At 44.4% G+C, this 24,771-nt stretch overlaps 2 protein-coding genes and 1 long non-coding RNA gene across 4 annotated transcripts; 1 reads left to right on the forward strand and 2 right to left on the reverse strand.

Moving 5' to 3' along the window:
- Window positions 1-4,264: 4,264 nt before the first annotated feature.
- On the reverse strand, window positions 4,265-19,983 carry LOC133166493 (desmoplakin-A-like). The gene is made up of 24 exons (XM_061296434.1): window positions 19,663-19,983; window positions 19,004-19,091; window positions 18,395-18,516; window positions 18,160-18,310; window positions 17,930-18,055; window positions 17,737-17,796; window positions 17,477-17,644; window positions 17,309-17,413; window positions 17,150-17,245; window positions 16,825-16,950; window positions 16,522-16,674; window positions 16,145-16,299; window positions 15,912-16,038; window positions 15,594-15,780; window positions 15,089-15,384; window positions 14,842-15,020; window positions 14,515-14,653; window positions 14,138-14,331; window positions 13,884-14,046; window positions 13,707-13,790; window positions 13,364-13,471; window positions 13,161-13,259; window positions 12,555-13,052; window positions 4,265-10,334 (listed from the first exon to the last, which is right to left on the reverse strand). The coding sequence occupies exons 1-24, from the start codon at window positions 19,896-19,898 to the stop codon at window positions 4,875-4,877; spliced, it is 9,120 nt and encodes a 3,039-aa protein (XP_061152418.1). The 5' UTR covers window positions 19,899-19,983; the 3' UTR covers window positions 4,265-4,874.
- LOC133166495 (desmoplakin-B-like) lies at window positions 10,341-12,548 on the reverse strand. The gene has a single exon (XM_061296435.1). It carries the CDS (start codon window positions 12,506-12,508, stop codon window positions 11,066-11,068), a length of 1,443 nt encoding a protein of 480 aa, XP_061152419.1. The 5' UTR covers window positions 12,509-12,548; the 3' UTR covers window positions 10,341-11,065.
- Window positions 19,984-21,699: 1,716 nt separating the features above from the next.
- LOC133167311 (uncharacterized) lies at window positions 21,700-24,490 on the forward strand. Of its 2 annotated transcripts, XR_009717942.1 has the most exons (4): window positions 21,700-23,448; window positions 23,601-23,793; window positions 23,919-24,011; window positions 24,077-24,490. It is a non-coding gene; the product is annotated as an uncharacterized LOC133167311 (long non-coding RNA). The 2 variants fall into 2 exon arrangements; XR_009717941.1 differs by having other exon boundaries at window positions 21,700-23,793.
- Window positions 24,491-24,771: the final 281 nt, after the last annotated feature.

Here is a 24,771-nt window from a genome sequence, read left to right on the forward strand (position 1 = left end):
CTCAATTCCAACCCTTAATGCTGAGTGCCAAGCAGGGAGGCAATGGGTCCCATTTTTATAGTCTTTGGTGTGACCCGGCCGGGGTTTGAACCCACAACCTTCCAGTCTCAGGGCAGACACTCTACCACTAGGCCACTGAGCTGGTAAGTGGTGAGTAAGAACTTTGCATAGTCAGGGAACATTAACAAATTGATGCTGTCACAGCCAAAAGTTCACATACGTAACTCCGTACAAAATGACAAAATTGAAAGAATGATGAATGGGCGGTGTGCGACAGTGGGCGAAGTGGATGTATGTGCAAGAATGGTTTACAGGAAGGACACTTGGAGATAAAACCGGTAGAGGTGCCAGAGGAAGAGCGGCAGGAGGAAAACAACCAAGAACCCGGCCAAAAGTGATCGCCAAGGCCGAAAGACGGGATGGAAAACAACAGCCCCCACACACACCGAATCACCCATAATCAGCACCCACCCCCACGGAACCAGCCCTCACCAAACCAGCACCCACTCTCATGGAATCAAACTCTCCTGCGAACTTGCCACACCCCCTGACTCATCACCCATCAAACTCGGCCCATACTGGCATGTGCAACTGAATATACTAAGCTGACCAAAGAACCTTGAACGTTGCCTTTTCTGAATGGAGACTTTCTGCTCTTGAGCATGGTCGCACAAAAGGCCCAGCGCTGTATTGTACTTTCCTGAAAACAGAGCTTTCTTAACAAGAATTGTGATTGAACTCAACCAACCTGTGTATGTCTAAATTTTGTTTCGGTGTCTTAGCCTTTTCCTGTTGAGTTACATGGTGGATAGGAGGGTAAAAGATGGTGCGTGAGTGTGTATTGGATTTGGCCCAGACGAACTGGCTAAGATGGAATTCCAAATTTCAAAGCTTGACATGGAGGACCTGAAGCATCGCTCTCTCTCGCCCGGTGAGCTTTCCCCGTCAGGGGTATGGCCCCTGCGGCTACTGCCGTGCGTCGAGAATGCCGATTAGACAAAGGTAAATTTCATTCTTTCCGAGATTAACCCTAGGTCCGTTAAAATGAATTTATTCTATCTTCAAATTGGATTTATTCAAATTTTAAGCTCAAAGACAGGCGAGGAGATGCAGACCTCGGTGCAGGAGAGAAGAGCCATTTTTAGGGCGTCGTCATCTCCATTCTTTGGGCCAGCCTGTTTTTTTAAACAGAATTCGGATTTTGGAACAAGGTGAACTGATCACCAAACTGAAACTGCTAATTAAACTGTGAATTGAAACTAATAGGAAGAAAACAACTCTCGCTCTTTATATAGCTGACGTGTCTTGCGCATCCGTTCTGCGCATCGGATCCATAGTGCGCATGCGCAGTCATACTGCCTCCGTATGACGTCCGGTCCGCGATGGAGATTAAAAAACAAACAATATTTGACAATAACACACCATCAAGGATTTCACCATCGCATCAAACGATGTGTCGTCAATTATGAATTTTACTGACTAAGTGTGTTGGGGGGCGGCTCGGTGGGGCACTTGGGTAGCACGTCCGCCTCACAGTTCGGAGGGTGCGGGTTCAATTCCACCTCCGGCCCTCCCTGTGTGGAGTTTGCATGTTCTCCCCGGGCCCGCGTGGGTTTTCTCCGGGCACTCCGGTTTCCTCCCACATCCCAAAAACATGCTTGGTAGGCCGATTGAACACTCCAGATTGTCCCTAGGTGTGAGTGCGAGTGCAAATGGTTGTTTGTCTCTGTGTGCCCTGCGATTGGCTGGCAACCGGTTCAGGGTGTCCCCCGCCTACTGCCCGATGATGGCTGGGATAGGCTCCAGCACGCCCGCGACCCCAGTGGGGACTAAGCGGTACAGAAAATGGATGGATGGATGGAAGTGTGTTGGGCAGGATGGCTGAATGCGATGCGCGATTGACAACAAACAAGAAGAAAGGTGATTTCAACTTTTATTTCGAGGGAGATTTGTCATGTCTCGTCCCCAGTTTTGCTATGTGTCTAGGTTGCCATAGTTTCTGTTCGCGTCGCCCCTCCCTTCCTGTGTCACCTCAATCAATGTAACGTGTTTTGTATTTTAGTCCTGTCTGCCCCTCGCTCACCGTCGGATCATTGCATGTGTTACTGTCATGATGTGGTTTCTGTTCCTGTCTTTGGTAATGTCACCCTGTCTTTTTGTTCCACGACTTTGTCGGTCAGTCCTGTTGTTGGTTTTGTTGTACCATGATTTTCTTAAAAAAAAAAAAAAAAAAAGGAAATTTGTACCCATGTATAATGCGCACCCCAGATTTTAGGACAGGGGTGGGCAAACTTTTTGACTCGCGGGCCGAACTGGGTTCTAAATTTGTACCGGAGGGCCGGACAAGGAGCAGATGGACGTAGGCGTTGTGTGAAGTCATATAAGCGACCTGTAAAGCTCATTGCATAAAAGATCTTGGCCTTTAGTAGGTAGTAAAGCATGGATATTCCAAACAATTTTTTTGAAAACAAATGCATTTATTAACAGCATTAAAAAAATAATAATTCACTAAAAAACTGCTATCAGTGATTCTCATAAAATACGACACTGTTATTATGAATAACAATCTCCATCACTTCAGTGCCTGCAGGTCAGATTAATGAAAGATGTTTATCTTATGAGATCACATCAAACGGCAAACATTCTGACCAAATATATCATCTTGAAGAATCGGTGAAAGCATACATCCAAATAAAGTAATCAAAACAGCAACACGGCGAGGGGTATCTGAAAATCAGAGCAGAGTTTTAACTCGCAAACACCTGGTAACAGAGGTGAGGAAACGGGAAACACCTCCTTAAAGTAAGCCTTAAGAACTTTACAGGTTAAGATTAGTCGCAAATAGGTGGTGCATCAATGTCCTTGAGCATCCTGCATTGTTTGAAAATGAGAATGGTCGCTAGTTTCAATCCCTGCTATGTGTACAAATCATATTCAAAATGCATTTTTTTACAATAAACTTGAGAGCCTCCCGTTCATTTTCAGTGGGAACAGTGTTGTTGGTCTCCCTTTTTTGCTAGTGCGTCATAGTCTGGAGTAAAATTTGTTGTGGCAATTCTTAGGCGAGATCCGAGGTGTTGGTCCGTTTACCTTGATTTGTGACGGGTTGATGTTGATGTGGCTGAACGTCACGTCGCGTACGTCGAGCCAAATTGTCCACTCTTTTTTAACATTCGGCACTCACTTCTTTTTTTCGGGCCACTCATTTTAATGGAAGGATTCCAGGGGAAGGTTTGTGGGTGGCTTTAGCGCAAAACTGCATCTGAAAGCTCAGCGCGCGAATTATAAGAATGCTGTCGTCAAAGCCCACGCTCTAAATTCGGGACTGATACGAATAGAGCGAGAGTGCGCCAAGTCCGTACTACTGAGTAGGTACACGCACTTGTGAGTGTGCACCGAGCTTTCTGACACGGCTTCCGGTAGTAAATGCGCAGGCGAGCGCTTCGCCATCTACTGGGAAAACGCAGTCATTGCAGGCAAAATGACCAAAAAAAAAAAAGTTTAATAATACAATTTGTTCAGGGTTGGCGGGCCGGATTAAACGGTCCCGTGGGCCGGATGTGGCCCACGGGCCGTAGTTTGCCCACCCCTGTTTTAGGACAATAAATTAGTTAAATTTCGCGCATTATACACGGAAAAAAACGGTACTCAACTCTCGGGTTTCTTTGATTTCAGCGGGACTGGCGTCCGGAAATGACGGAATTAATCTAACAATAGATTAGTTACCTGAACAGCGGTTAGACTTGGAACAAATCTTCTTTCCGTACCGGCTTAAATCAATTCTCGTCTCCCCTACAGACTGCGTTACTGCAGAGGGGTTGAAGTACAGAATTTTACCCTTTAAACGGAGAGCCGGTCACTTACATCAGATAAGTGCACGATTGACATCCTAAAACTGAAGAAATAAAACAAGCACGCGTTGAATAAATTGGATAACAGGAGATTAGCTATGGCTTTTGCCGTGAGGCGCGTATAGCGCGCTTCCAAAATTGTGAACCAAATCCAACAGTATCTACCTGCAGCGCTTCATCTCATAAAATGGACTCTCATGCTGTTTTAGCTAACATTGTATCGCATCAGATTGTTTGTATTTGAAAAATATCGCCCACCCGGCCTCTAGAAGTTTGATTCCTCTATCTGTGTGTCCTTCTAAAGGTTTTTTGGATGTCACAAGGGGATGTGGGGCAGTTTAGTACAAACAACGGTGAAATGTAGTTGGGCTAGAAATGTCACTACTTGTCGCACACACCGCTATTGCGAAACATTCATGTAATATGTTTTATTGAAAACAACATATTAGCAAGTAAGCAGAATGACCATGAATATATGGACAATTATTCATTCACTCAAAGAATCAAAAGTTTAATGTTTTCATGAATACACAGTAATACCTTGAAATCCCCCCCATTGTACAATCCATTGGTGTTTTGACTCTTCTGTTGGCTTTTTGTGGCATCTTTCACGAAAGGAATTGAAAATACATATTAAATGCAAGTCGACTTGAAAATGTTCTTTCAATCAAATCAACATCAAATTATAGTTGAACATCCATTGTGGTGTACCACTGTGCATGTAAATAACCTTGCAACCCTGCCAAAACAAAACAAAGAGAATAGCCTAATAAATGCAGAATGAATGCAATCACAGCATCAATATGTTCCCAAAGCAAAAAAAGCCCCTTTTTCAGACAGCACACGAAGAAGTAAGTCATAGGTGTTGTTTCACAAAGCGGTTGTGGAGAGTAAGTCTCAAATGTTAAAATTTGCACGCTGCGTGTGGCTTCCCAATCCTGTCTGATTGATTGCTTGAATGTATTCATGAGTCAATTTCAACTCCCCTGACTCAACTCCATACCTTCGGGATAAGACCGTGGGTTAGGGTCTGGTGGTGTGGGTGGTAAGGGTTGTATGACTGTAATGACTGGTTGACAAGGAGGCGGGAGAGCCTAAATCCAAACTGCTTCTACGAGAGCTTCGTCGTGAGCCACTTCTAGAGCCTGTGCTAGATCCTGGGGCAGACGCAAAATTGTACGGACTACTTATCCCTCTGGAGGAAACGGATGATGCTGGTAACATTCTCAGCCCAGTACTCTCCTCCACCAGACAATTCTCCAGAGCCTCCTTATAAGAAATCTTCAGTTTGCTCTTTGGGCATGTTAAATTCTTTGTGTGGTGTCTGACATCTTGGAGTTTCATAGCAGTGCTACCATCAATCCAGCCCATTTGCAAAGCATCTGCTGTGCTTCGTCTACAGCCCAGTTCAGGGTCGCAAAGTCCTCCTGTCCCAAATTGGAACTCCAAAAACCTCTGGCCTGCCTCATAAGGTAGCCACATTTCCTTAACAGCTTCAGCCGCGGACATTTTCTTTCCGGTTTTGACATCTTCAAAGCCAATAAACGCTTTCTGAGCGGCCTTGAGTTTGGCTGCCATGTCATCGTTAATGATGCCTTGGCGGCACGCTTCTTGGATGCTGAGCCGACGCCCATTTTCTGGATTTACGATTCCTCCGGTGCACGCTTGTGCCTCCAGCAATCTCTGAGCAGTTATGGTATCAACAAGACCATTGTTTAGAGCTGCCACGATTGATAATTTGTCCAAAGTTTCTGTATCAAATATGGCGCCCACGGGTTCCTTTTCACCGACAATTTCAACAGGAGAGGCCAGGGTGATAGCGACACTTGCTGTTTGATTTAGGGTGTCTGTAAGGCCTTGAGAATCACTACCGGTTGCAAAGCTTTGCTCTTTAATGGTGGGAGGTATTGAAGATGTTTTTGTGAAAGAAGATTTTGTCATTACTGTTGCTGTTGATGATGACATTGACGTCGGAAATGAAGCCTGTGACGTGGAAATTGTTGGTGGCAATCCATGCGTCTTTTCAGTGATGATATCGGCAAACTCTGTTAAAGTAATGATCCCTGAGCGATACTGATTAATAACTGACTGTTCAATGAGTTTTTTCTCAAGCAGTTTATTGATGTCGTACTCGCTTCCTGTCTTCTTGTCAATGAAAACAGAACGTTTGGAACCATCAGGTTCAGTGATAGTGATCTCTTCCCACTCACACTCCTGTGCAGAAAGCTCCAGGTAGGTGCTGTAGTCAATCAAGCCTTTATCATATGCTTGACGTATAGTCATCTCCTTATTAGTCTGCGGATCCATAATTATCACTCTCGTTTTTCTCAAGGTGTTTTTCGTCGTTGCCTCTTGTTTTTCCTTGTCCACAATTGGCAAAAGGATCAGGCCAGTCTTTCCATGAGTAATACAACGTTTCTTAAGACCCAAGTATGTTAAGTTTTCCTCTGTGTTAGGATCAACGTAATCCTTATGAGCAGCATTCTGATCGGTCACATTCTTATTCATTTCCTCATTTAAGAATCCTTTGCGGCAGGCCACATCCACATCAATCCGATGGCTGTGTTCAGGATCAATAATCCCGCCACTGGCAATCTGGGCCTCAAGAAGGCGTATACCATGCCCTTTCTCAACTAGACCCCTCTTGATTGCCTGGAAAAGAGATATTACATTTTCTGTACCAGGAAGTTTGTAACCTTTCACAGCTCTTTCTGCTGATAGCAGGTTGTCCAGACACTCGGCCCCAAATACTCCTTTGTTATAAGCGTCACTAACAGTGAGGTGAATATTGTTCACTGGGTCGACGATAAAACCTGAGGCAGCCTGGGCTTCAAGAAGGTATAGAGCTGTCTCCGGTCGTAAGAGTCCACTTTTCATAGCTTCATAAACTGTCATCACCCTATCACTGGCTTCATCCAATAGTCCTGCTATGCAGGTGGACTTGCCCAAATAAGAACGCAGTCGGTACGCAATGTCCTGACTTGTCAGTCGCCCTTCTTCCAATCCATTAATATCAGATAGCTCCAGCAGGTTGGCATCTACTAGATCTATGACAGAGACTTGACTTCGAAGCCCTTGGACAGTTGTTGGTTTTTTAGGTTCTGGAAGAAGCAATAAACCCGTGCTTGTGTCTGCTCTGCATCTTGCTTTCAAGGACAGATAGCTAACTGGCAGTTGCGTGTCTGGATCCAAATAACATTCAGGATACTGACTGAGGGCCTTGTATAGGTCTGCATCTATCAGATCTCGATCCATAGCAATGTCCCTAGGTAGGTATACACTCAGGATAGGATCCAAAATACCTCCTGCACACTCTTGAGCCTGAAGTACGCGAAGAGCTGTGTCCTTGTCAATAAGTCCCTTTTTCATGGCCTGGCCAGCTGACATGAGCAGGGAAGTGTTTGGGTCTCTGTAACCTATGGCAGCAGCTTCAGCAGCAAACAACTTTGATTCGTCTTCCTTAGAGACAACACCTCTCGCACATGCTTCCTTAACAGTCAATTTCTGATTTGTCTGTGGGTTAATGATGTGTCCTGTAGCTGCCTGAGCTTCAAGTAGCAAGTCAGCACTGTCAGGGGCTATAATACTTTCTTTCTTGGCCTGAGTAAAGGACATTTTTTGGAATAATCCAGTTGAAATCCCAGCAATTATAGCAGTGCCTTTGAGGAAAACCTGCTTTTCTGCTGACACCTCCGGGACTGTTTTCACCCCTGTGATGAGTTGATTTAATGTAGCTTTGTCCAAGACTCCACAGTCAAACAATTGTTGTGCTGTTACTGTCTTGCGCACACCGTTAAATATCAATTTGGAAGGATCCAGCTTTTCTGAAATTGGCAGAATTTGCAGGCCACTGTGAGGCTCTGTCTCGCATCTAAGTTTCAAAGCCCCGTAACTTACATCAAGCTCAGGTTCGGGATTAAGGTAGTATGTAGGGCTCTGATTTAGACAATTGCGGAGGTCTTCATCTAATAAATTGCGTTTGATCGCTACGTCTTTTGGGAGGAATACACTGAGAGTGGGGTCAAGTATTCCTCCAACGCACTCTTGGGCCTGCAGGAATCGTAAACCAGTTTTCCAATTAATTAGTCCTCTTTTCATTGCCTCATAGACAGACAAAGGCCTCGCCATACTTGGATCTTTATAACCAATAGCAGCGGCTTCTGCGACTAATAATTTGTCTCTGTCCTTTAGATCAACTACTCCTCTGGCACAAGCCTCATCTACTGTTAGCTTCTGATAAGTCGTAGGATCGATTATGTGACCGGTGGCAGCCTGTGCTTCCAGTAGCAAATTTGCAGTCTCTGAGGATAAGAGGCCTTGTTTTTTAGCTTCTGACAAAGAAATTTTTCCCTGGTTCCCAGCTTGAACCCCAGCAATCGAGCCAGTTCCCTTCAGAGAGATAACTTTTTCAGAAGACATCTCAGCAACAGTCTTCTCCCCTTTCAGTAACTGATCGAATGTATGCTTGTCAAGCACTCCACATTCGAACAACTGCTTCGCTGAGACTGGCTTGCGGACACCATCAAACATCAGTTTGGAGGGATCTTTTCTTTCAGTAATTGGTAGAATTATCAAACCAGTGTTGAACTCGGTTTTGCATTTTTTCTTCAGAGCCTCATAGCTGACATTTTGTTCATTCTCCGGGTCAAGGTAACACTCTGCATTTTGATTCAGAGCCTTACAAATATCTGCATCTAAAAGGCTGCGATTCACAGCCATGTCTTTGGGGAAGAACACACTCAGATTAGGATCTAAAATCCCCCCACAAGAGTCCTGGGCCTGCAAAAGGCGTAGCCCAGTTCTCCTATCGATTAGTCTTTTGTTCATGGCTTGAAAGACTGAAAGCGGTTTAGCCGTGCTAGGATCCCGATAACCCAAAGCGGCGGATTCTGCTGCCAAGAGCCTATCTCGATCTCTTATGTCCACCAGTCCTCTGGCACATGCCTCCTCTACTGTGAACTTCTGATTAGTTTTTGGATCAATAATGTAGCCGGTTGCTGCCTGGGCATCAAGTAGTAAATCTGCACAATGTGGATTCATCAGCAACTGTTTCTTGGCTTCTGACAAAGATATAGTCCCAAAAGATCCAACTTCTACACCAGAAATTGGCCTGATCCCCTTTAAAAATAGTTTTTTTTCTTCTGACAACTGTGGGAGGGATTTTTGTCCCTTTGTTAATTGATGAAGTGAATGTTTGTCCAAGATACCACAGTCATGCAACTGTTGTGCTGTGACTGGCTTACGAACACCATCAAAAATCACTTTGGATGGGTCTATTCCCTTCGTGACTGGCAACAGTAGCAGACCAGTGTGAGCCTCTGTCTTGCATCTTTTCTTCAAATCTCCATAACTGACACCGTGTTCGTTGTCTGGGTCAAGATAACACTTGGGATTCTGGGTCAAAGCATAACTGAGATTTTCATCCAAAATACTACGACCGATAGCTGTGACTTTGGGAAGGAACACGCTGAGGTTCGGATCTAGTATGCCACCGACACACTCCTGGGCCTGTAATAAACGCAGTCCATCGTTTCTGTCAATCAATCCCCTCTTCAAGGCCTCGTACACCGAAAGTGACTTGACTGCACTGAAATCCTTGTAGCCCACGGCAGCAGCTTGTGCAGCTAAAAGTCTGTTTTGATCTCTCGGGTCTACCACTCCGGCAGCAACTGCCTCCTCTACTGTCAGCTTTTGATTAGTTTTGGGATCAATGATGTGGCCTGTGGCTGCCTGAGCATCCAGTAGCAGGTCAACAGCATCTGCTGGGAGAAGACCCTCTTTCTTTGCTTCTGTGAGGCTCATTTTATAAATAAAACTGTCACCCTGTGGGTTTTCAATGATCACCCCCGCTATCGGGCCTGTTCCTTTGAGACTAACTTTTATATCGACGGATGCATCAGGAACAGTCTTTTGCCCTTTAATGAGCTGGTTAAAAGTTGGTTTATCCAAAAGCCCACAATCAAGCAATTGGGTTACTGTAATTGGTTTACGAACACCATCAAAAATAACGGTAGCTGGATCCAAGGTTGGGAGTTCTCTACTTTTCTTGACCTCATTCTGTATAGTCTGTCTCACAAGAGTCAACTCTGTGAGTTCTTTCTGGAGGTTTGACAGCTTTCCTTTATATGTATTCTCGAGCTCACTAAGTTCCCTTCGAAGCCTCTCTATCTCCATTTTCAAACTAGTCGTTTCCCTTTCCAGACGTTCCTTGTCTGCATTGTACTGGTTAACAAGACCCTGCTTACTTTCATATTGTTCCTTCCAGTAACTTAAATCTCTTTTCACCCTCTCATTCTCCTCCTGTACACGTCGCTTATTTTGAAGCTCAGACTCAAGAGACAGCTTAATGCGTCGGCGTTCCTCCTCGAGCCTTTGGAGGTCATCTTTGTCTGTCCCAGACAACTGGAGTTTCAGCAGCAGTGCATCTCTTTCTTTCACAATCTCGGTGTACTCCGACTGCAGTGATAGCATTGTGCTTGAGATCTGTGGGAAATGAGTGAGATCAACAAAAATGGAAAAGAAGCTGAAAATTAGTCAATTCGGGCATGTTTAGAAATTTACATAGCATGAATTTACACACGTGCAAACGTAAAATCGAATTGCATAATTATTACGTACTCAAAAACCTGGCCCAAACCCATTTTGCTTTGTTATTCCAAACTACATTTTACATACTGCAATTATTGCAACTAATAAAATCAAGTAATTGGATGCTAATTATACCAATGACGATCTCTCAGTTTCAAAACGGCACACATTACTTATGTGAAGTTTGAATTTCATTCAAACAAAAAAAAAAGTGTTGGCTGTAGTTGTAAGCAATTAATAGGTCTCTGGGCGAAGGAAAAATTAGCAGAAGTGAAAACTTGTGCAAGCTACATCTTTTGGATTAGTGGAGTGAGGAGTGTGAAGAGATCAGCTACTCAACTACCACGCTTGAATGACAAAAGTCATGCACTTAATTTCAACTTGTAGAAAAACGACTTCTGATTTCAAAAGTCTGGGTGCTGGGTAAAATAGAATGATCAATTTTAGTTTTTCATATTTAGAGTGCCAAATCACAACAAAAGTAACCTTAATAAACCTTTCATCTTGAGCATGTGCAGTGCTGCTTATTGAATATGATTCCTTTTAAAGGACATTTTACAAATGCAATTTTGTTCGACAACTGCATATGGGTAAAACATGTTTCTTTTTCCCCGTGTAGACACCACTCAAACTTTTGGGAAGTCAGATGCTAATCTTGAAGCAACAAGAGAAAAATATTTTTGAGGTTCATGCAAGCAATCAAGAATTTTTCTATGGATAGTGATGACTACTTGATTCATCTGGAAAGATGGGAGCAGTCTGGGAGAAGGTTTCAGACTTGCGGGTACCTCAGTGGCTTGAGTTTGCATTTTGGAGACGGACACCTTGAGATTGTCCCTCTCCACCGAGAGCTCTGAGACAAGGTTGCAGTAGTCAACATTGCTTCGCTCGCTAGCGTGCAGCTGAAGCTCCAGCGCAGTAATTTGGGAGGAGATCTCATCACCATGATCCTCTTTGGATCTCAAAAGTTCTGCTTTATCATGTCGTGTTATCCTAAGCTCCTCTTCCAAGCTCAGTCTTTCTTTCATCAGGATTTCAGTCTTCCCCTTGAGAGTTTGAAGTTCAGAGTAGTTTTCATTCAGATCTTTACTCTTCTTCTCTATTGTTCTATGCAGACCCTCGTTCCTTTGGTTTACCTCTTCAACTTTTGCTTGCTCCTGTAACAAGAGATGCTGCAGGGCTTTCAGCTCAGTGCTCAGTTGCGACAACTGTTCCATAAAGCTTCTGTTTTGGTCCAAGCTTCTTTGCAGTTCCTCCTGCATAACAAGACACTGTTCTTCACCTCTCGTTTCTGATGCCTTGACTTGCTCTTGGTTCGGGCGTAAAGTGGTAATGGTGCCGTAGTACTGTCTCATCGTCATTGTGGTCTTCTCTAAATTCATCTCAATCTGCCTCCTTTTCGTTACTTCTTCTTGGTTGGCGTTCCTCAGGTTAGCTAGCTGGATCTCCAGGCCATCTCTAACGGATTGAATGTCTTTGATGCGGCCCTGTAATCGATTCAGGTTTTCTTCAACTCTACTCCGATCCCTATTCTCCCTCTCCAGCTCCAAACGCATATTGTGAAGCTCCGCCTCGCACGTCTGCAGTTGGGCCACGGCCTTTGCTGAACTAGCTAGCTCTGCTTGAAGTTCGACCAAGGTGTGCTCTAGCACACATTTTCCTTCCTCTGTAGTTTCCCTTCTTCGTACCTCTTCCTCCAGACTGTGGGTGACGTAGGCCAGCTGCTCAGTCTTCTTCTCCAGCCCCTGTCTAACTTGAGCCAGGTCCTCCTGGTACTTGTTGCTTTCCTCTTCCCTCTGCTTGATCAAAGCCACAATCTCACTTTCCAGTTCTCTTCTCATGTGCCCTTCTTCTGTGGTTAGCAAACGCTGCCTATGGGCTTCTTCCTCTGCTCTCTTCTTTAGTTCTTCTGCCTGCTTGAGGGACATTTTCAGCCTCCTGAGCTCATCCTCCATAGCCCTCCCCTCTGCTAGCATCCTGTCATATTGCATTTGAAGCTGACATGTCATCCTCTCTCTGGGCCGAAAGCCGCTGAATTGTGCTCTGACTGACATGTATCTGGGATTCATAGTGAAGCTTTAGGTTATTGATCTTTGCTTTGCATTGGCTTCTTACCTTTGAAATCTCCTTCTGCAGTTCTGCCACCTTGGAGGTTTCCTCTTCTAGCTTCCGTTGCAGCTGCTTGATCTCATGCTCTTGATTTCCCATCGTCTTTTCCACTTCCACTTTGGACCAGCTCACGCTTTCTAACTCGGTATGCCTCTTCCTAAGGACAGACTCGTACTCCTGTTGCTGTTGGGTGTGGCGCTCCTCGGCCAATTTCCTCTTCCTCTTTTCTTCCTCTAGCAAGTAGTTGAGACGTGTCACCTGATCAGCGAGGTCCGCCAGTTGGTTGTGTGAGTCATCTAGGCTGTCTTTTGCGGCATTGCACTGCAGCGCTGTGGTTCGCTTGATCTCCTCCATCGACAGCAGCTTGTCCTGTGACTGGGACAGCTCGAGTTGATAGCGGACAATCGCATCTTCGAGAGACTTGTTCTTGCTATTGCGATCCTCCATAGCCTCCCTCAGTATGCGAAGCTCTTCCTCTAACAAGTCAATTCGAGTATTTCGAATCTGGAACCAAGGCAGAGTCAGTCAAGATCACTGCAGTCTAAGAATGGCGAATAATCATTTCGTTCAACTCTAACATATTTACATATCAACAAATATAAACTTCAGTACCTTAAGATCCTCCATGTTTTTGAGAAGCTCCCCTATGAATTTCAAGTAGTCATCAGACATAGTAAGCAACTCCATGTAACGGGTCTGCAGTTGACTAGCCTAAGAGAAACACAACAGTGATGATTTCATTCTTTCATATGGATGTTATCATTTGTTTGGATTGATAACTTGACAAATAAAACATGTGCAATTGTCCACTGTACCTCCAGAATAAGATCTACAGATGGCGATCTTAGCATTGTTCTCTTGATAGGGATGTTGAGCAAAGTCTCCAAGCCAGAGGTGTAACAGGCTAGGTCTGTTTCATAATCCTGTAAAACAGAACGTCATTTTAAACTTAGGTCCTCCTTTAACGTTGTAATTTAAACTTTCTCTCACGACTATTAGCATATCAATGTCGCTAATAATTGATTACAATGATTTTCTATTGCATGTCTGCGTTCTTACAGTTGAAGATAATCTGCCAATGCACGTTTGCCCACCTTTAAGGAAGATGGAAAGACCTAATAAATATAATCAATAATAACCAAGCGTTGACCTCCTTACCTTGATTGAGGCCACGCAGGCCTCATTGTCTTTGAGGATTTTCTCCAGTGCATCCCTCTTTGCTTTGATTTCTGCATTCAGAGCCTTGATAACATGACAAATGCAAAGATGGCGGATTTGGAAACACAATGTCAGAACAAACATGGCATAGGTACAAAATCATATTGTTGGAAAAACCTTCTGATTGCTGATGTGGTCTTTCAGAGATTGAACATTCTGGATGTTGGTGGCTTGCAAGCTGTCTTGCTTTTTGCGAGTGTCATCAATCCAGTCGCTGAAGGAGGAGCTAGACTGCTTGTAGTGCTCCAGTTGAGGCAGGTAGTGCTGCAAGTCCTGCAGTCTGAAACCAATCCATTCATTTGAGGCAAACCCTTTGCAGTCTTTTCTTCCGCAAGGTTCATTGATTCAGTTTCAACAGGTCCGTGGTGTACCTAGTATCAATCTGCGCCTTTATTCGTCTCCAGCGGTCTGACAGCAGGCCCACCTGCTCAGTGCATTTTGACAGCATCATGTCACACTTGTAGAAGGGCCCGCCCACCTGGCCATTGCACTGGTTTGCCTTGGCAAGTTCAGCTTCCATGGAGGTCACAATGTCACTTTTGCCATCCAACCCATCCTGAACATTCTACACAGAATGCGCAAAATAGCAACGGCATGATAAAACCGGTCAAGGTGACTTTAGTCAATTTTGCCGTGGGTGGGCAATTCCGGTCCTTTGATCATTTGAGGACCGCAATTGTCGACCACTGCCACATCGTCTCCTTTGCACTGCGGCAGCACTGCATCAATCCCCCAACAATATACGAACCTTAAGAATCTTCAAGTAGTCGTTCACGTCTTCCGGTAACAGAGAAGTGGTCTCCTTCTCGGTCAGTCTCGCTTCATGAACTTTAACTATATCTTCAGCATGTGCCATGCTTTCCAGCAGGTCCCTTAGAGCCTGTAGCCTGGTAACGGCAAAGATGGGATTTCATCACATTCCAGGATATGACCAGGACGTTACGAACTAAATACTGGTGCTGACTTCATGCAGACTTAAACCATGTGATATATTTTACATTTTAATGAAACCCGTATTGAACTTTAAGGAATTTATTTCAAGGCTAACTGAGCAATTGAAAAACAAGAGTCTTACCAAAGAAGAAAAGTTGATAAGTTGCTCTCCAGACCGCTGAGCCGTTGGGTGATGACTTCAAGCTCACTAAGTAGGAATTGAGCTTTATCAGAATCATTCGTGCTCTCCAGCTCCTTCATAATATTCTCCCTCAGCCTGATGTACTCCTCTTTCATTGCTTGGACGTCAAGCTGCGCACTCTTTAATATTGAGAAATGGACCGTGAGGGTTAAGAGCTTATATTTGAGTGCCCGGTTGTTTTGTTTACCTCCATCTGTGTGATTCTGAGGCTGCAGTCGTTGGTCGCATCATCTCCCAAGCAGATGTGAACATGCTGACTCAGCAAGTCCTCAGCTGCTTCCAGCTTCAGTCTGAGTGCTTGCAGCTCCGTTAAACTGTGAGACGAAGTGACCTTCTTTTTCACTGGCTCCGTCTTGACCGCTTTCACGACCTCTTTCGTGATTTTCTTCACCTCTGTTCTCTGCCGCTCTTCCTCAAGCATTCTGGCATCTTCATCGGCAGCTGAGGTCATGATAATGAGCTGTTGCTGCCCTTGCTGGGCTTCTAGATAAAAATAATTTTAAAAAAACATAAAAGACGAAATTGCCGATTTAAAACTAGTTTCTAGTAAGTGGTTATTTGTGGCACAGTAGGTTGTTGTCATTGCATGATGTCATATTGTATAAAAGATTTTATTAAATGTTTGCACATTTCTTCTTTAAATGTCAAAAATGAGGTATGAGGTTGACTTTCAGGAGGCGTATGCGGCTTACGGTAAGCGGGTAGCTGCACCACGAGAGTTCCGTAGTAGGCCTGAGCCCCATTGAACTGAATCTCCATGCCCTTCTTGTCGTTCTCAGCAAACATCTGAGAGCCTTGGCAACTCATTTTGAACTCTTCATAATGCGTCTCCAGGCTCCTGATAAACTGGGAGTACTCCTCGGGACTCATCCGAGCCAGCTATAATGAATGATGTACAGTCAGATGATGCATAATGTGTGGCTTAAGAGCTCAAGAGAAACAACTATCTGCTGGCCTTTTATTGGCCTACCATTGCTTTTGCTACATTTTACATTGTATTCATCCCTTACCATGGTTAGGGTGAGCGAGTTGATGCGATTGATATCCAGAAGGCAGTACTGCCAGGCGATGAGACTCTTCACGTTGATGTACAGCTGGTTCCAGAAAGACATTATGGACTCATAGAGCTGCTCGTTTCTGTTGAAAGGAAGGAAAGAACATACGTTGGCGATTGTTTTGAATGTTAGTGCAAATGGCAAACATGCAAAAAGAAGAAATAAAGTTTGAAGTGAGCGCCACCTACTTGTTAGCCAGGTTAATGCTGAGCGGATTGGGAGGTGGGAGGATCAAGCAGACGGACGGTATGACCATATCCAGTCCCCCTGGCCCCGTGACCTCCCACTTGCTGCGCTGACTGTTGTCCTTCAAGATGGCCTCGTCACCCTTACAGATCACCTTCTGGAGGATCAACAAACACAACCCCCGGCTTGCGTAACAAATGATGGATTTGACTTGTATTTGACATTAGTTACCCGGCTCAAAAACTAGAGCAAGATTAATTCTTTCAAAACCTTTGCTGCCATTAATGTGGCCTATAGCCCGAAACAACCCAACATCTTTGCGAGAAGGGAAGCCGAACTCAACAAGTGAGGTCCAACCTTCAAGTGTGAAAACACTGACCTGGTCTTGTTTGAAGTCGCACAAGGCTTTGGCAATGACAGGCCGATTGCTCTTCTCTTCTGGGTTTCTGGATTTCAGTCTGACGATGCCGTTGGCCTTGTTAACAAGATGCTGAACTTGCCTCTTTTGGTCCCTCAGCGTCTCTCGCTCCCTCTAAAGTAAAAGACAAAGAACAATCGGATGGAATCCACTCCCGTACAGTGCGGTATATGATAGGCTACTGAGAACGTGGCAAAGCTACGCTAGTGCCAACAAGACTGCAGCTGTGATACATCGTGTCAATTGGATTGTCTTTCACTGTACCTCCAATCCCTTGAGGAACTCCAACAGGTTTTCCAGTGAGGTGTTTTTGTCACAGGTGAACTTTGTACAAATGGATTGTTGTTGCCCCTGCAAGGCGCTGTATGTCCCATTGGCCTCCTTAAAGAACTTGAAGCAGATGTACAGTCTTAGTTAAGTGACTTGAAGTTGCTAGTTGGATAGCCTACGCATGTTACGCTGTAAGCCTGATCCGGCCCACCTTCCAAAAGCGGTTTGATGGCTTTAGCGATGCTAACAGCACAACCTTTCCATCCTTTGCTATTCTGACATGAAGGTGATACATACCGCTAAGAGTTTGGAGAATTACCTGATTGTATGCCGCATTCTCCTTCAAATGCACGTCGATGCATTTGGTAATTTGAAGGAGCCAACTCCACTGAGTCTGCAGCGTGTCCCGGTATGCCTTGAGAACAAAATTCTGTCAATGAGGCTACCGCTAGCACAGATTAACACAATCAGAGCAAACCTCGATCTTGTCCGAGGCCGGGTGTTTGTTCTTCAGTAGGGTGTCTGCTCGGACCTTCAGTTTATTCAGATGCTTTTCTTTCTCCTCAAGGGCACTCATGAGTTTCTAGAACATACAGAGCATTTGTGGATGAGCTGACACAATCTTGTCGGAGGTGTCGCTACTCACGGAATAGCTTTCTTGCTTGCGGGGGATGTACTGGTCCAGGTTCTTTTCACCCCAGTCAAAGATCAACTCTTCTTCTTCCTTGTCATTGACCCACATGATCTCCTTGGACAGTTCCTGGATGATCTGCTGGAGGTCTCCTAACTGCTGCATCCGAGCATGTGATATTTGCTATGGCCATAGAGGGAAGAATTTGTACATTCAATAACAACCTCACCACCGAATTGAAACCACTTGGATTGTAGTCAAGGCATTTGTGTGACCTGTAGACTGTCCCACTCCTGGTCCAAAGCATGAAGATTTCCTTTGTCCCCTTTTTTGACCTAGGGGATCAAATCAAACATTTTCACTATTTCAGGACAATAAAAAGCACACAATGAGATATTGGTGGGGGGACTATGGTTTTGCTGGTCGGCTGTGACAACAGCAAGCTTTAGAATCGTAACGATGACCAACCAATTCACTCCTGGCTCTGTCCACTTCTGCACTGTTCTGGATGGAGTTGTGAAACCTCTGGTGGCTGATAAGATTCTTTTCTATACCAGCAGGATCTTCACCCCAGTATGTCGTTTCAATCAGACGCTGGAGAAAAAAAGCGCAGCATATTGTAAACATCTCTGTGAGTCTTATTTTTGCAAAGGTAATCCGAGGCACAAGTCTTTGTGCAAGGAGATGAGTGTGCCCACCTTTTGCTGCGCGATCCAGGCCACGGCATCATGGAAGCTCTTCCCCGGCTCCTCCCAAGTTCCAGAGCTCCCTTTACCACTCCTTCTCCTTTGCAAAGAGCCGCTCATTGCCAAGTGGACCCCCTTCAGCTGATCATTACAAATCTCCCAACTAGGTATCGGCAACAGATGGGTGCAAATGGAGAGGCGATACTTGCCAATATTACTGCAAAGCTTTTGGAAGGAAAAGGCTTACGTTTTGACAACGTTGTCGTTGGGCTGACCCATCTGCCTCAGGTCCATTGCATACAACTTGAGCTGCTCAATTGTGTCTTTCGCCCTCAACATGTACTGCTCTGCATCAGCCATATTCCCCCCCTGAATTGAAAAAAACACACCCAAATGCTCAAATGCAGTGCCGTTGAATATGAATCATCATTATAAAAACAGAAGAACTTGCTGCAGAAAGACCAGGAAGAAAATGAGGACAAATATTTTCCGTCTCTTATGCAGGGCCAGGATGCACTAGTTGTGATCTACATTTTCACCGCTACGTGTCACTATATCCTGCAGACTAATTCTTGACATGCTTCTAGGGGGAGAGATTTTTGTTTCTCTGTATCACAGACAAGAATTAGCTTAGCAGTTGTCATGTGCTCTTAAGTTAACTGCAAAACAATCGATGCTTGGCAGGTGACATAGCTTTTTGTTACAAAACAAATTCGCATTACCAACAATTTTTACTGTTGTGACAGCCCCCCGACACCCCCCAAAAAAAGAAAAGAAAAAGGTGAGGAAGAAAAGCCACTGTGTTCACACCGCTTGGTCGGGGGGGAGGGGATAATATCGAACAAAACAGACTCACAGATTGCAGGGCGAATTCGGCTCTCCTCAGGTCCTCCTGACACTGGGCTTGAAGCGTCATGACCCTCTGATGGATGTCGTTGAGGCCGCTGCACAGTCAAGCAAACATCTAGTGTGCAAAAGTGCACTCCAACAAGTTGATGTCTACAGTCCTGACTCATCTCATGAGACTTTGTTGTTTTGCAGAACGTCACAGAGACATATGTCTAGTACTGAGACTCACATGTCGAGTATTGTCCCTAAATTAGGAAACTATCATACAGGGAACAGCACTCGCTGCAGACGCTCGCAATAATAGCCATTGTCTGAGATGAATACTCTGCATTATTGTTGCAAATGTTTTTTTTTTGCAAACGCAAAACCTTGTACAACAATTCTCCAATGCCGATACCAGCTGCACTATCTTGTAAATATAACATATTTAAACATATTTTAAGTTTGTATTTTATCTCCTAACACTGAATTCCTTTTTTACCATCAAGCATTAGCACTCATCTATTTGACAGTACAGTCTTGCCGTAGTCTTTCATTGCAGTAATCAATCGAGTGTAAACTACACATTGCTGCTGTTATGAGAAATGCTGACTCAACAAGATAGATGGAGTCGATGAAATTTTGCAACAAGTGTGGGAGAAAATCAAAAGTCGTTGAGAAGTGTACCTGATTCCACCTCCCGTGGTGCATGTCATTCTTCCGATGGTGTCGACCGCCATTGCCCCTCCTGCCGAAGTCTTGGTCAAGGTGTTGTGTCCATCCATGAAGTGGTCGTAGCCGTTGCCGGCGGCCCCTTGCACCAACTCCGTGCGGGTGTAGCGGAAGGAGCCCCCGCCGGGGTCTCCTTTGCGGCTCAAGCTCGTGTTCATGCTGAGTGCATTTTGAGAACCGTACTGACTCATGGCTCACAAGGTGTCGCACCGGAGAGGCCGGACGAGTCGCTGTCTCTCCTTCCACCCGTTGCAGCAGACTGTACCCGTGCTTCAGGTGCCTAGACTGTTTTTTTTTTTTTTTATGTGACCACGCCTTCTCCAACCTGCTGAGCCAAAATGTTTCTTTCACTCTCGTTCTCTTTCTGCCCCTCCCAAGTCTGCCTGGCCTAAAGCTGTGTGTGTTCTTTTTTGGTTTTTTTTTAAAGCTTGAGATAATGTGCTGTGATGTGTGTGTTCAATTTACTGAAATATGAAATTTATTTTCTCCATTGAAACGACAAGAAATGCCTTACATGCATTATAGCCCCTAACAGCATGATGACTTTCAATTGTATTTTAAATGGAAAAAAATGGCTCTGTATTGCAAAATAGGAATATAAAAGCGTATTAGAAGATTGTAAAATGTCAAATTAAAAAGTTGCTTTTAGATTGCACTTTGTTGACACGGTCATGCGGGCACGCAATTTATTATTTGGTGCCAGTTGCTAAATGATACAACAATGAAGCCTGGATTTATATGCCCAGTCCAATTCTGGCGTGGGAGGGGCCCAAATCTGCTCAGGGGTGGGCGAGACTGAGTTTTGGTATTTTTGCAGCTGCAGCACGGTGGTTTCTACTTTTGGCCTTTAGCATCACATCAGTGTAACTTCTTACGTTAGCAATGTAACGCTTTCTTTAACCAGTCAGATTTGCCTAAGAAAAAAGTCTTCATTTTCATCCTGTTGGCCAGAGCAAACTTGTAGGTCAGATAGCAAAGCACATCCGTAGCGATCCGCTCAACAATTCACTCAACAATCTCTTGGTAGACGTTTGTATTTAATTCAAGATGTTTATGTTTTGTCTGAACTACTGCCAATGCCACAGTTGTGTGCTGCTGGCTTTTTTTTTTTTTTTTTTTTTTTTTTTACATCTGTAATGTTTGAAGTCAAGTATTTTCAACATTTTGACTATCGTACGCACGCTGCACAACACACTCTTGCCTGCAGACAGTGGGTGGAGTCTTCGGGAAAACAAGTTTGACAACCAGACATGAACTTGTCTTTGCTTTAGGACAGCATGCTGTAGTTTAATTAAGAAGTTTAAAAAAAATGCTTTGCTGCATTCAGTAATGCAAAAGTGCATTTAGCCACAATGCAGAGTGAAACAAAGCAATAAATATTCTTCTGTGCAACTTGACTCGTATCAAGAATTATTTTCTACTCCCTCAGCCTTGACAGCTCCAGTCACAATGCACATTGCAATTGCCGCCGTGCTTCGTTAGCTGTAATGTTCACGCTTGTTGTTCTTCACTTGGCATTGAAGAAATAGTTGTCAAGATCAAGATGGGCTCTTTAGCTGAGGCAAAATTGCCCACTCACTTGCTCAGCCAATATCGGCAGCTCTTGAGGTATTTAGCAGGTGCGTGTGTTCAAAGAGTGGTCTCGCCAAGTTTTGTCTGGTCATGCACTCAGGACTTGAAGTGCACTTGAAAGATGTTCTTTAGATTTATGTCAAGCATATTTGAGAACAAATGACAGAGTGCATAATTGTTTTAATGACTCCCCTTGACTTCACAACTATTCCACGTCACTCCTTTGAGACTGGCTGGCCGGCATTGAGCATGACATTTGTGTCTGCGACTGCCTTTGTGAGCACTTTGTAAACCTCCACGGAAAAAAATGCATTTCATTTTCTCTGCAAATCAGGTCCCCACATTACCATGAAGTTTTTCCCTGCGGCACATGACAGAAAAGAGTTTGGCTCTTGCGTGAACTCACACGGACATGTGCCTTTTGCAGAGCAGCATTCCACGGCAGGCGGGCCTTGGCCAAGATTTCGCCGTGCACTCTCTTTTTCACAGGTGACAGGCGGCGACGCTTGGAGTAGCAAACTTACACAAGTCACTACGAGCTCGCTTCAGTGGTTAACTTGCTGCCGGCAAAGTGTGGGTGTGTGCCTTCCTTTCATTCCTGCATCCTGGAGACAAGCTAAGGCTTGAGCGGACACATCAACGCGTCTACGATCTGATTATGTAACAGCAAGCCGCTTTCACGTATTTGATTTAATTAAGTGAGCTGCATTTGTTTGCATGGATAAGTTTCACAGCCATGCGCATCACCTGCACATCTGCCCAAATTGCTTCTTCATTTGGGCTCTTTTTTATTTTATTATTACATGCGGCGGTGCTCAACAAGAATGTTCCAGCACCTTCCCTGCCTAAGAGGGATTTTTGTGGTTGGTTGTTTTCTTTCTACAGTCTGACAGAAATCATCACGTCAAATTTCATTCCTCAGAAGTGATGTTGAATGCCTTGTTGGGGTGTGGCCGCATACGCAAGATTGTGTTCAGGAATGAAAAGAGCAGGAACGTTGACAATGACTGACTTCTATGGCAGCAAGTGCAAAACTTTGAGTAAAAGGTGGCCTGAGTGCCGTTGAAGCAAATTTCAGCTTATGGCGGGTGCATTGTCGCTGGCCGCGGGCCAGGTGAGCAGAAGACGAGCCGGTTTTGCTTGGGTGTGTCCCTACGGTGGCTTTAGCTCAGCCCGCCGACACATCTGTAAAAATCCAGATGAATGTTCATCCATCCCGACAAGGGTTGCAAATTTCCTTAACCTGTCCTAACATGAATAAAGCTCAAGTTGTGTTTCTAAGCGTGTAAGTTCCGTTTTGCCATTCATGGACCGCGTTTGTCGAGTTACTGCACTTTGTAGTCTGTGGGAGAACTCGGGGTCATTTTTTCTTTACTTCGCAACTCGGACCTTCCAGTTCAAAAGAGTGTTCTCGTGCACTTTTCTTAGTTGGAAGTTGGACAAGTCGGACTCCCCACTTCCCTCGATTGCAGATTTAGTTCCCGGTCTTGAGTTTTTTTTCCTTGTGATGGTTTTGTACTTTTTGTTTATTTTTTGGCTTCTCTTTGAAATTTCTTTTTTGAGTTGCACACCAGCCTCATTGATTTGATGAACAATTGCAGCCGTAGCAGGCAGAATAATGAAAGTGAGTGCTGTGTACCTGTGTGTGCGTGTGTGTATTTATGTGTGCGTGCATGCGTGCGTGTGTGAGGGAGTAGGAGATGGCCTTCGAGACAAAGCCCAAACTTATTCATTGCTTAGGGCACTTTCATCAAAGTTGAAAGCAGTCTGTGTGTGACTCGCTGGGGTGAAACTGAGAGCCTCTGTGCTCACCGTTGCCATGGAGACGATTTTGCCACCCATCATTGCAAAAAAAATGCAATAAATGGTCATTTTGAAAGTTGTAGGCTACAGTTTGTAAGGCGAATGTACATTGGAAATGTGCCAAGTGTGTTGAGTACAGGTGAACCGTCATTTTGCCAACAGCTAATCCTGTGGCAGTGCCACACCTGAGCGCCTGCTCAGCTGACATGGATATGCCTCCTGGGATGTGCAGAGGGGGAGGGCGAGCTCAAATGAAAAGAGAAGGATACCTGAGCTCGGACAGCTCTATGGTCCGATTGAAACTACAGATACTGCAGCAACTTCACGCACACGGGTGGGAATAATCAATCGAGCCACGCAAAATAGGTTTGCATTTCATCCGAAACACTCGTTGTGGACTTGACACTGCCTCCCATGATATGATTGACGCTTCTTTTAATCACACTCCTTGTTCAATTCAATATTTGAAGAGCTTGGACATGTTTGTCATAATCATTTATCCTCATTCTAATTTGAAGGTGTGGCCACGTTCTGTTTTAAGCACCAAGAATGCCAGCTCAGCAATGTGCTATATGGGTGTAGTTGGCAGATAACACACCAGTTCATTTATGCCCAGCTGCCCAGCCCAGTCCATCACATTTACTTTTACAGTAATCGAGGAGGAGGACGTTTGATAAACATGAGAGATGAGAACTGAGCGAACAAACAAAGGTTATCACATTTCTGTTAGCAAACATTCATCCTTTTGAGACGTGAATGTTGAATTGGCTTGACTTGACACTTTTCTGCTGCCACGATACTTGATGTGCTTTATTTCACCCTTTTCACTTAAGCAGATGACGATTCAAAGGACATATGAGTACATATGAGAGGAGCCCAGAGATAATTCAGCAGGCCTACTTCAGCAGGGATCAAGTCCTCGGCAACAAGTTGGGTTTTTTTGTGTGTTTTTTTAAAGCGTTTACATTCTAATATTTGGCCTTTTTATTTGCAGATTGTTGGGTAAATGCAAAACTCCAGTTCAGGCTCCTTAATTGTGTCACTGTCACTGTTGGAATCTCAAGGTCACACATTCTCGGGCATGAAGACCAGTTGCAGTCACCGACACGCCCATAATAGCGACGTCTCGCTCAATACATTCGAATCATTGTGTCGCATAACATTGTAACGATCCAGAAGAAATACTCTCGCATGGTGACAATGGACGTGTCTGAAACGATGCAAGGACGTGCGTGAATTATGTGATGGTTTGTCGCCCCCGTGCGGCCGAATAGTCTAAGCGCCCCCTCTATTGTCTTTCTAAACCAGTAACTACTAGGGGTGTAAATCGCAGGTTTTTTCCACGATACGATATCATATCGAAACAAAGAACTACGATACGATATTTGCCGATATCTTAAAGCCTGCTGCGGTTCATTCACGATATATCACATTATAGTGGTCTACGATCGATTTTTTTTTTTTTTTTTTAAATAAAAAATATAGAACAATATCCTGATTTATAACAATTCATATGCAAAATCTTTATTTAGGAAATTACAAGCGTATTGTAGTATACAAAGTGCTTATTTTAACGCTGAACTCAAATGTCGTGTTTTTTCTTTAAATGTGCGGCGAGATTTGTGCTCCCTGAATATTTGATCACCGCATGGCAGGATTTACAAACTGCACGTGTCTTGTCGGTTGAGC

The sequence above is a fragment of the Syngnathus typhle genome, linkage group LG14 (assembly GCF_033458585.1).
Source record: "Syngnathus typhle isolate RoL2023-S1 ecotype Sweden linkage group LG14, RoL_Styp_1.0, whole genome shotgun sequence".
Lineage (NCBI taxonomy): Eukaryota > Metazoa > Chordata > Actinopteri > Syngnathiformes > Syngnathidae > Syngnathus > Syngnathus typhle.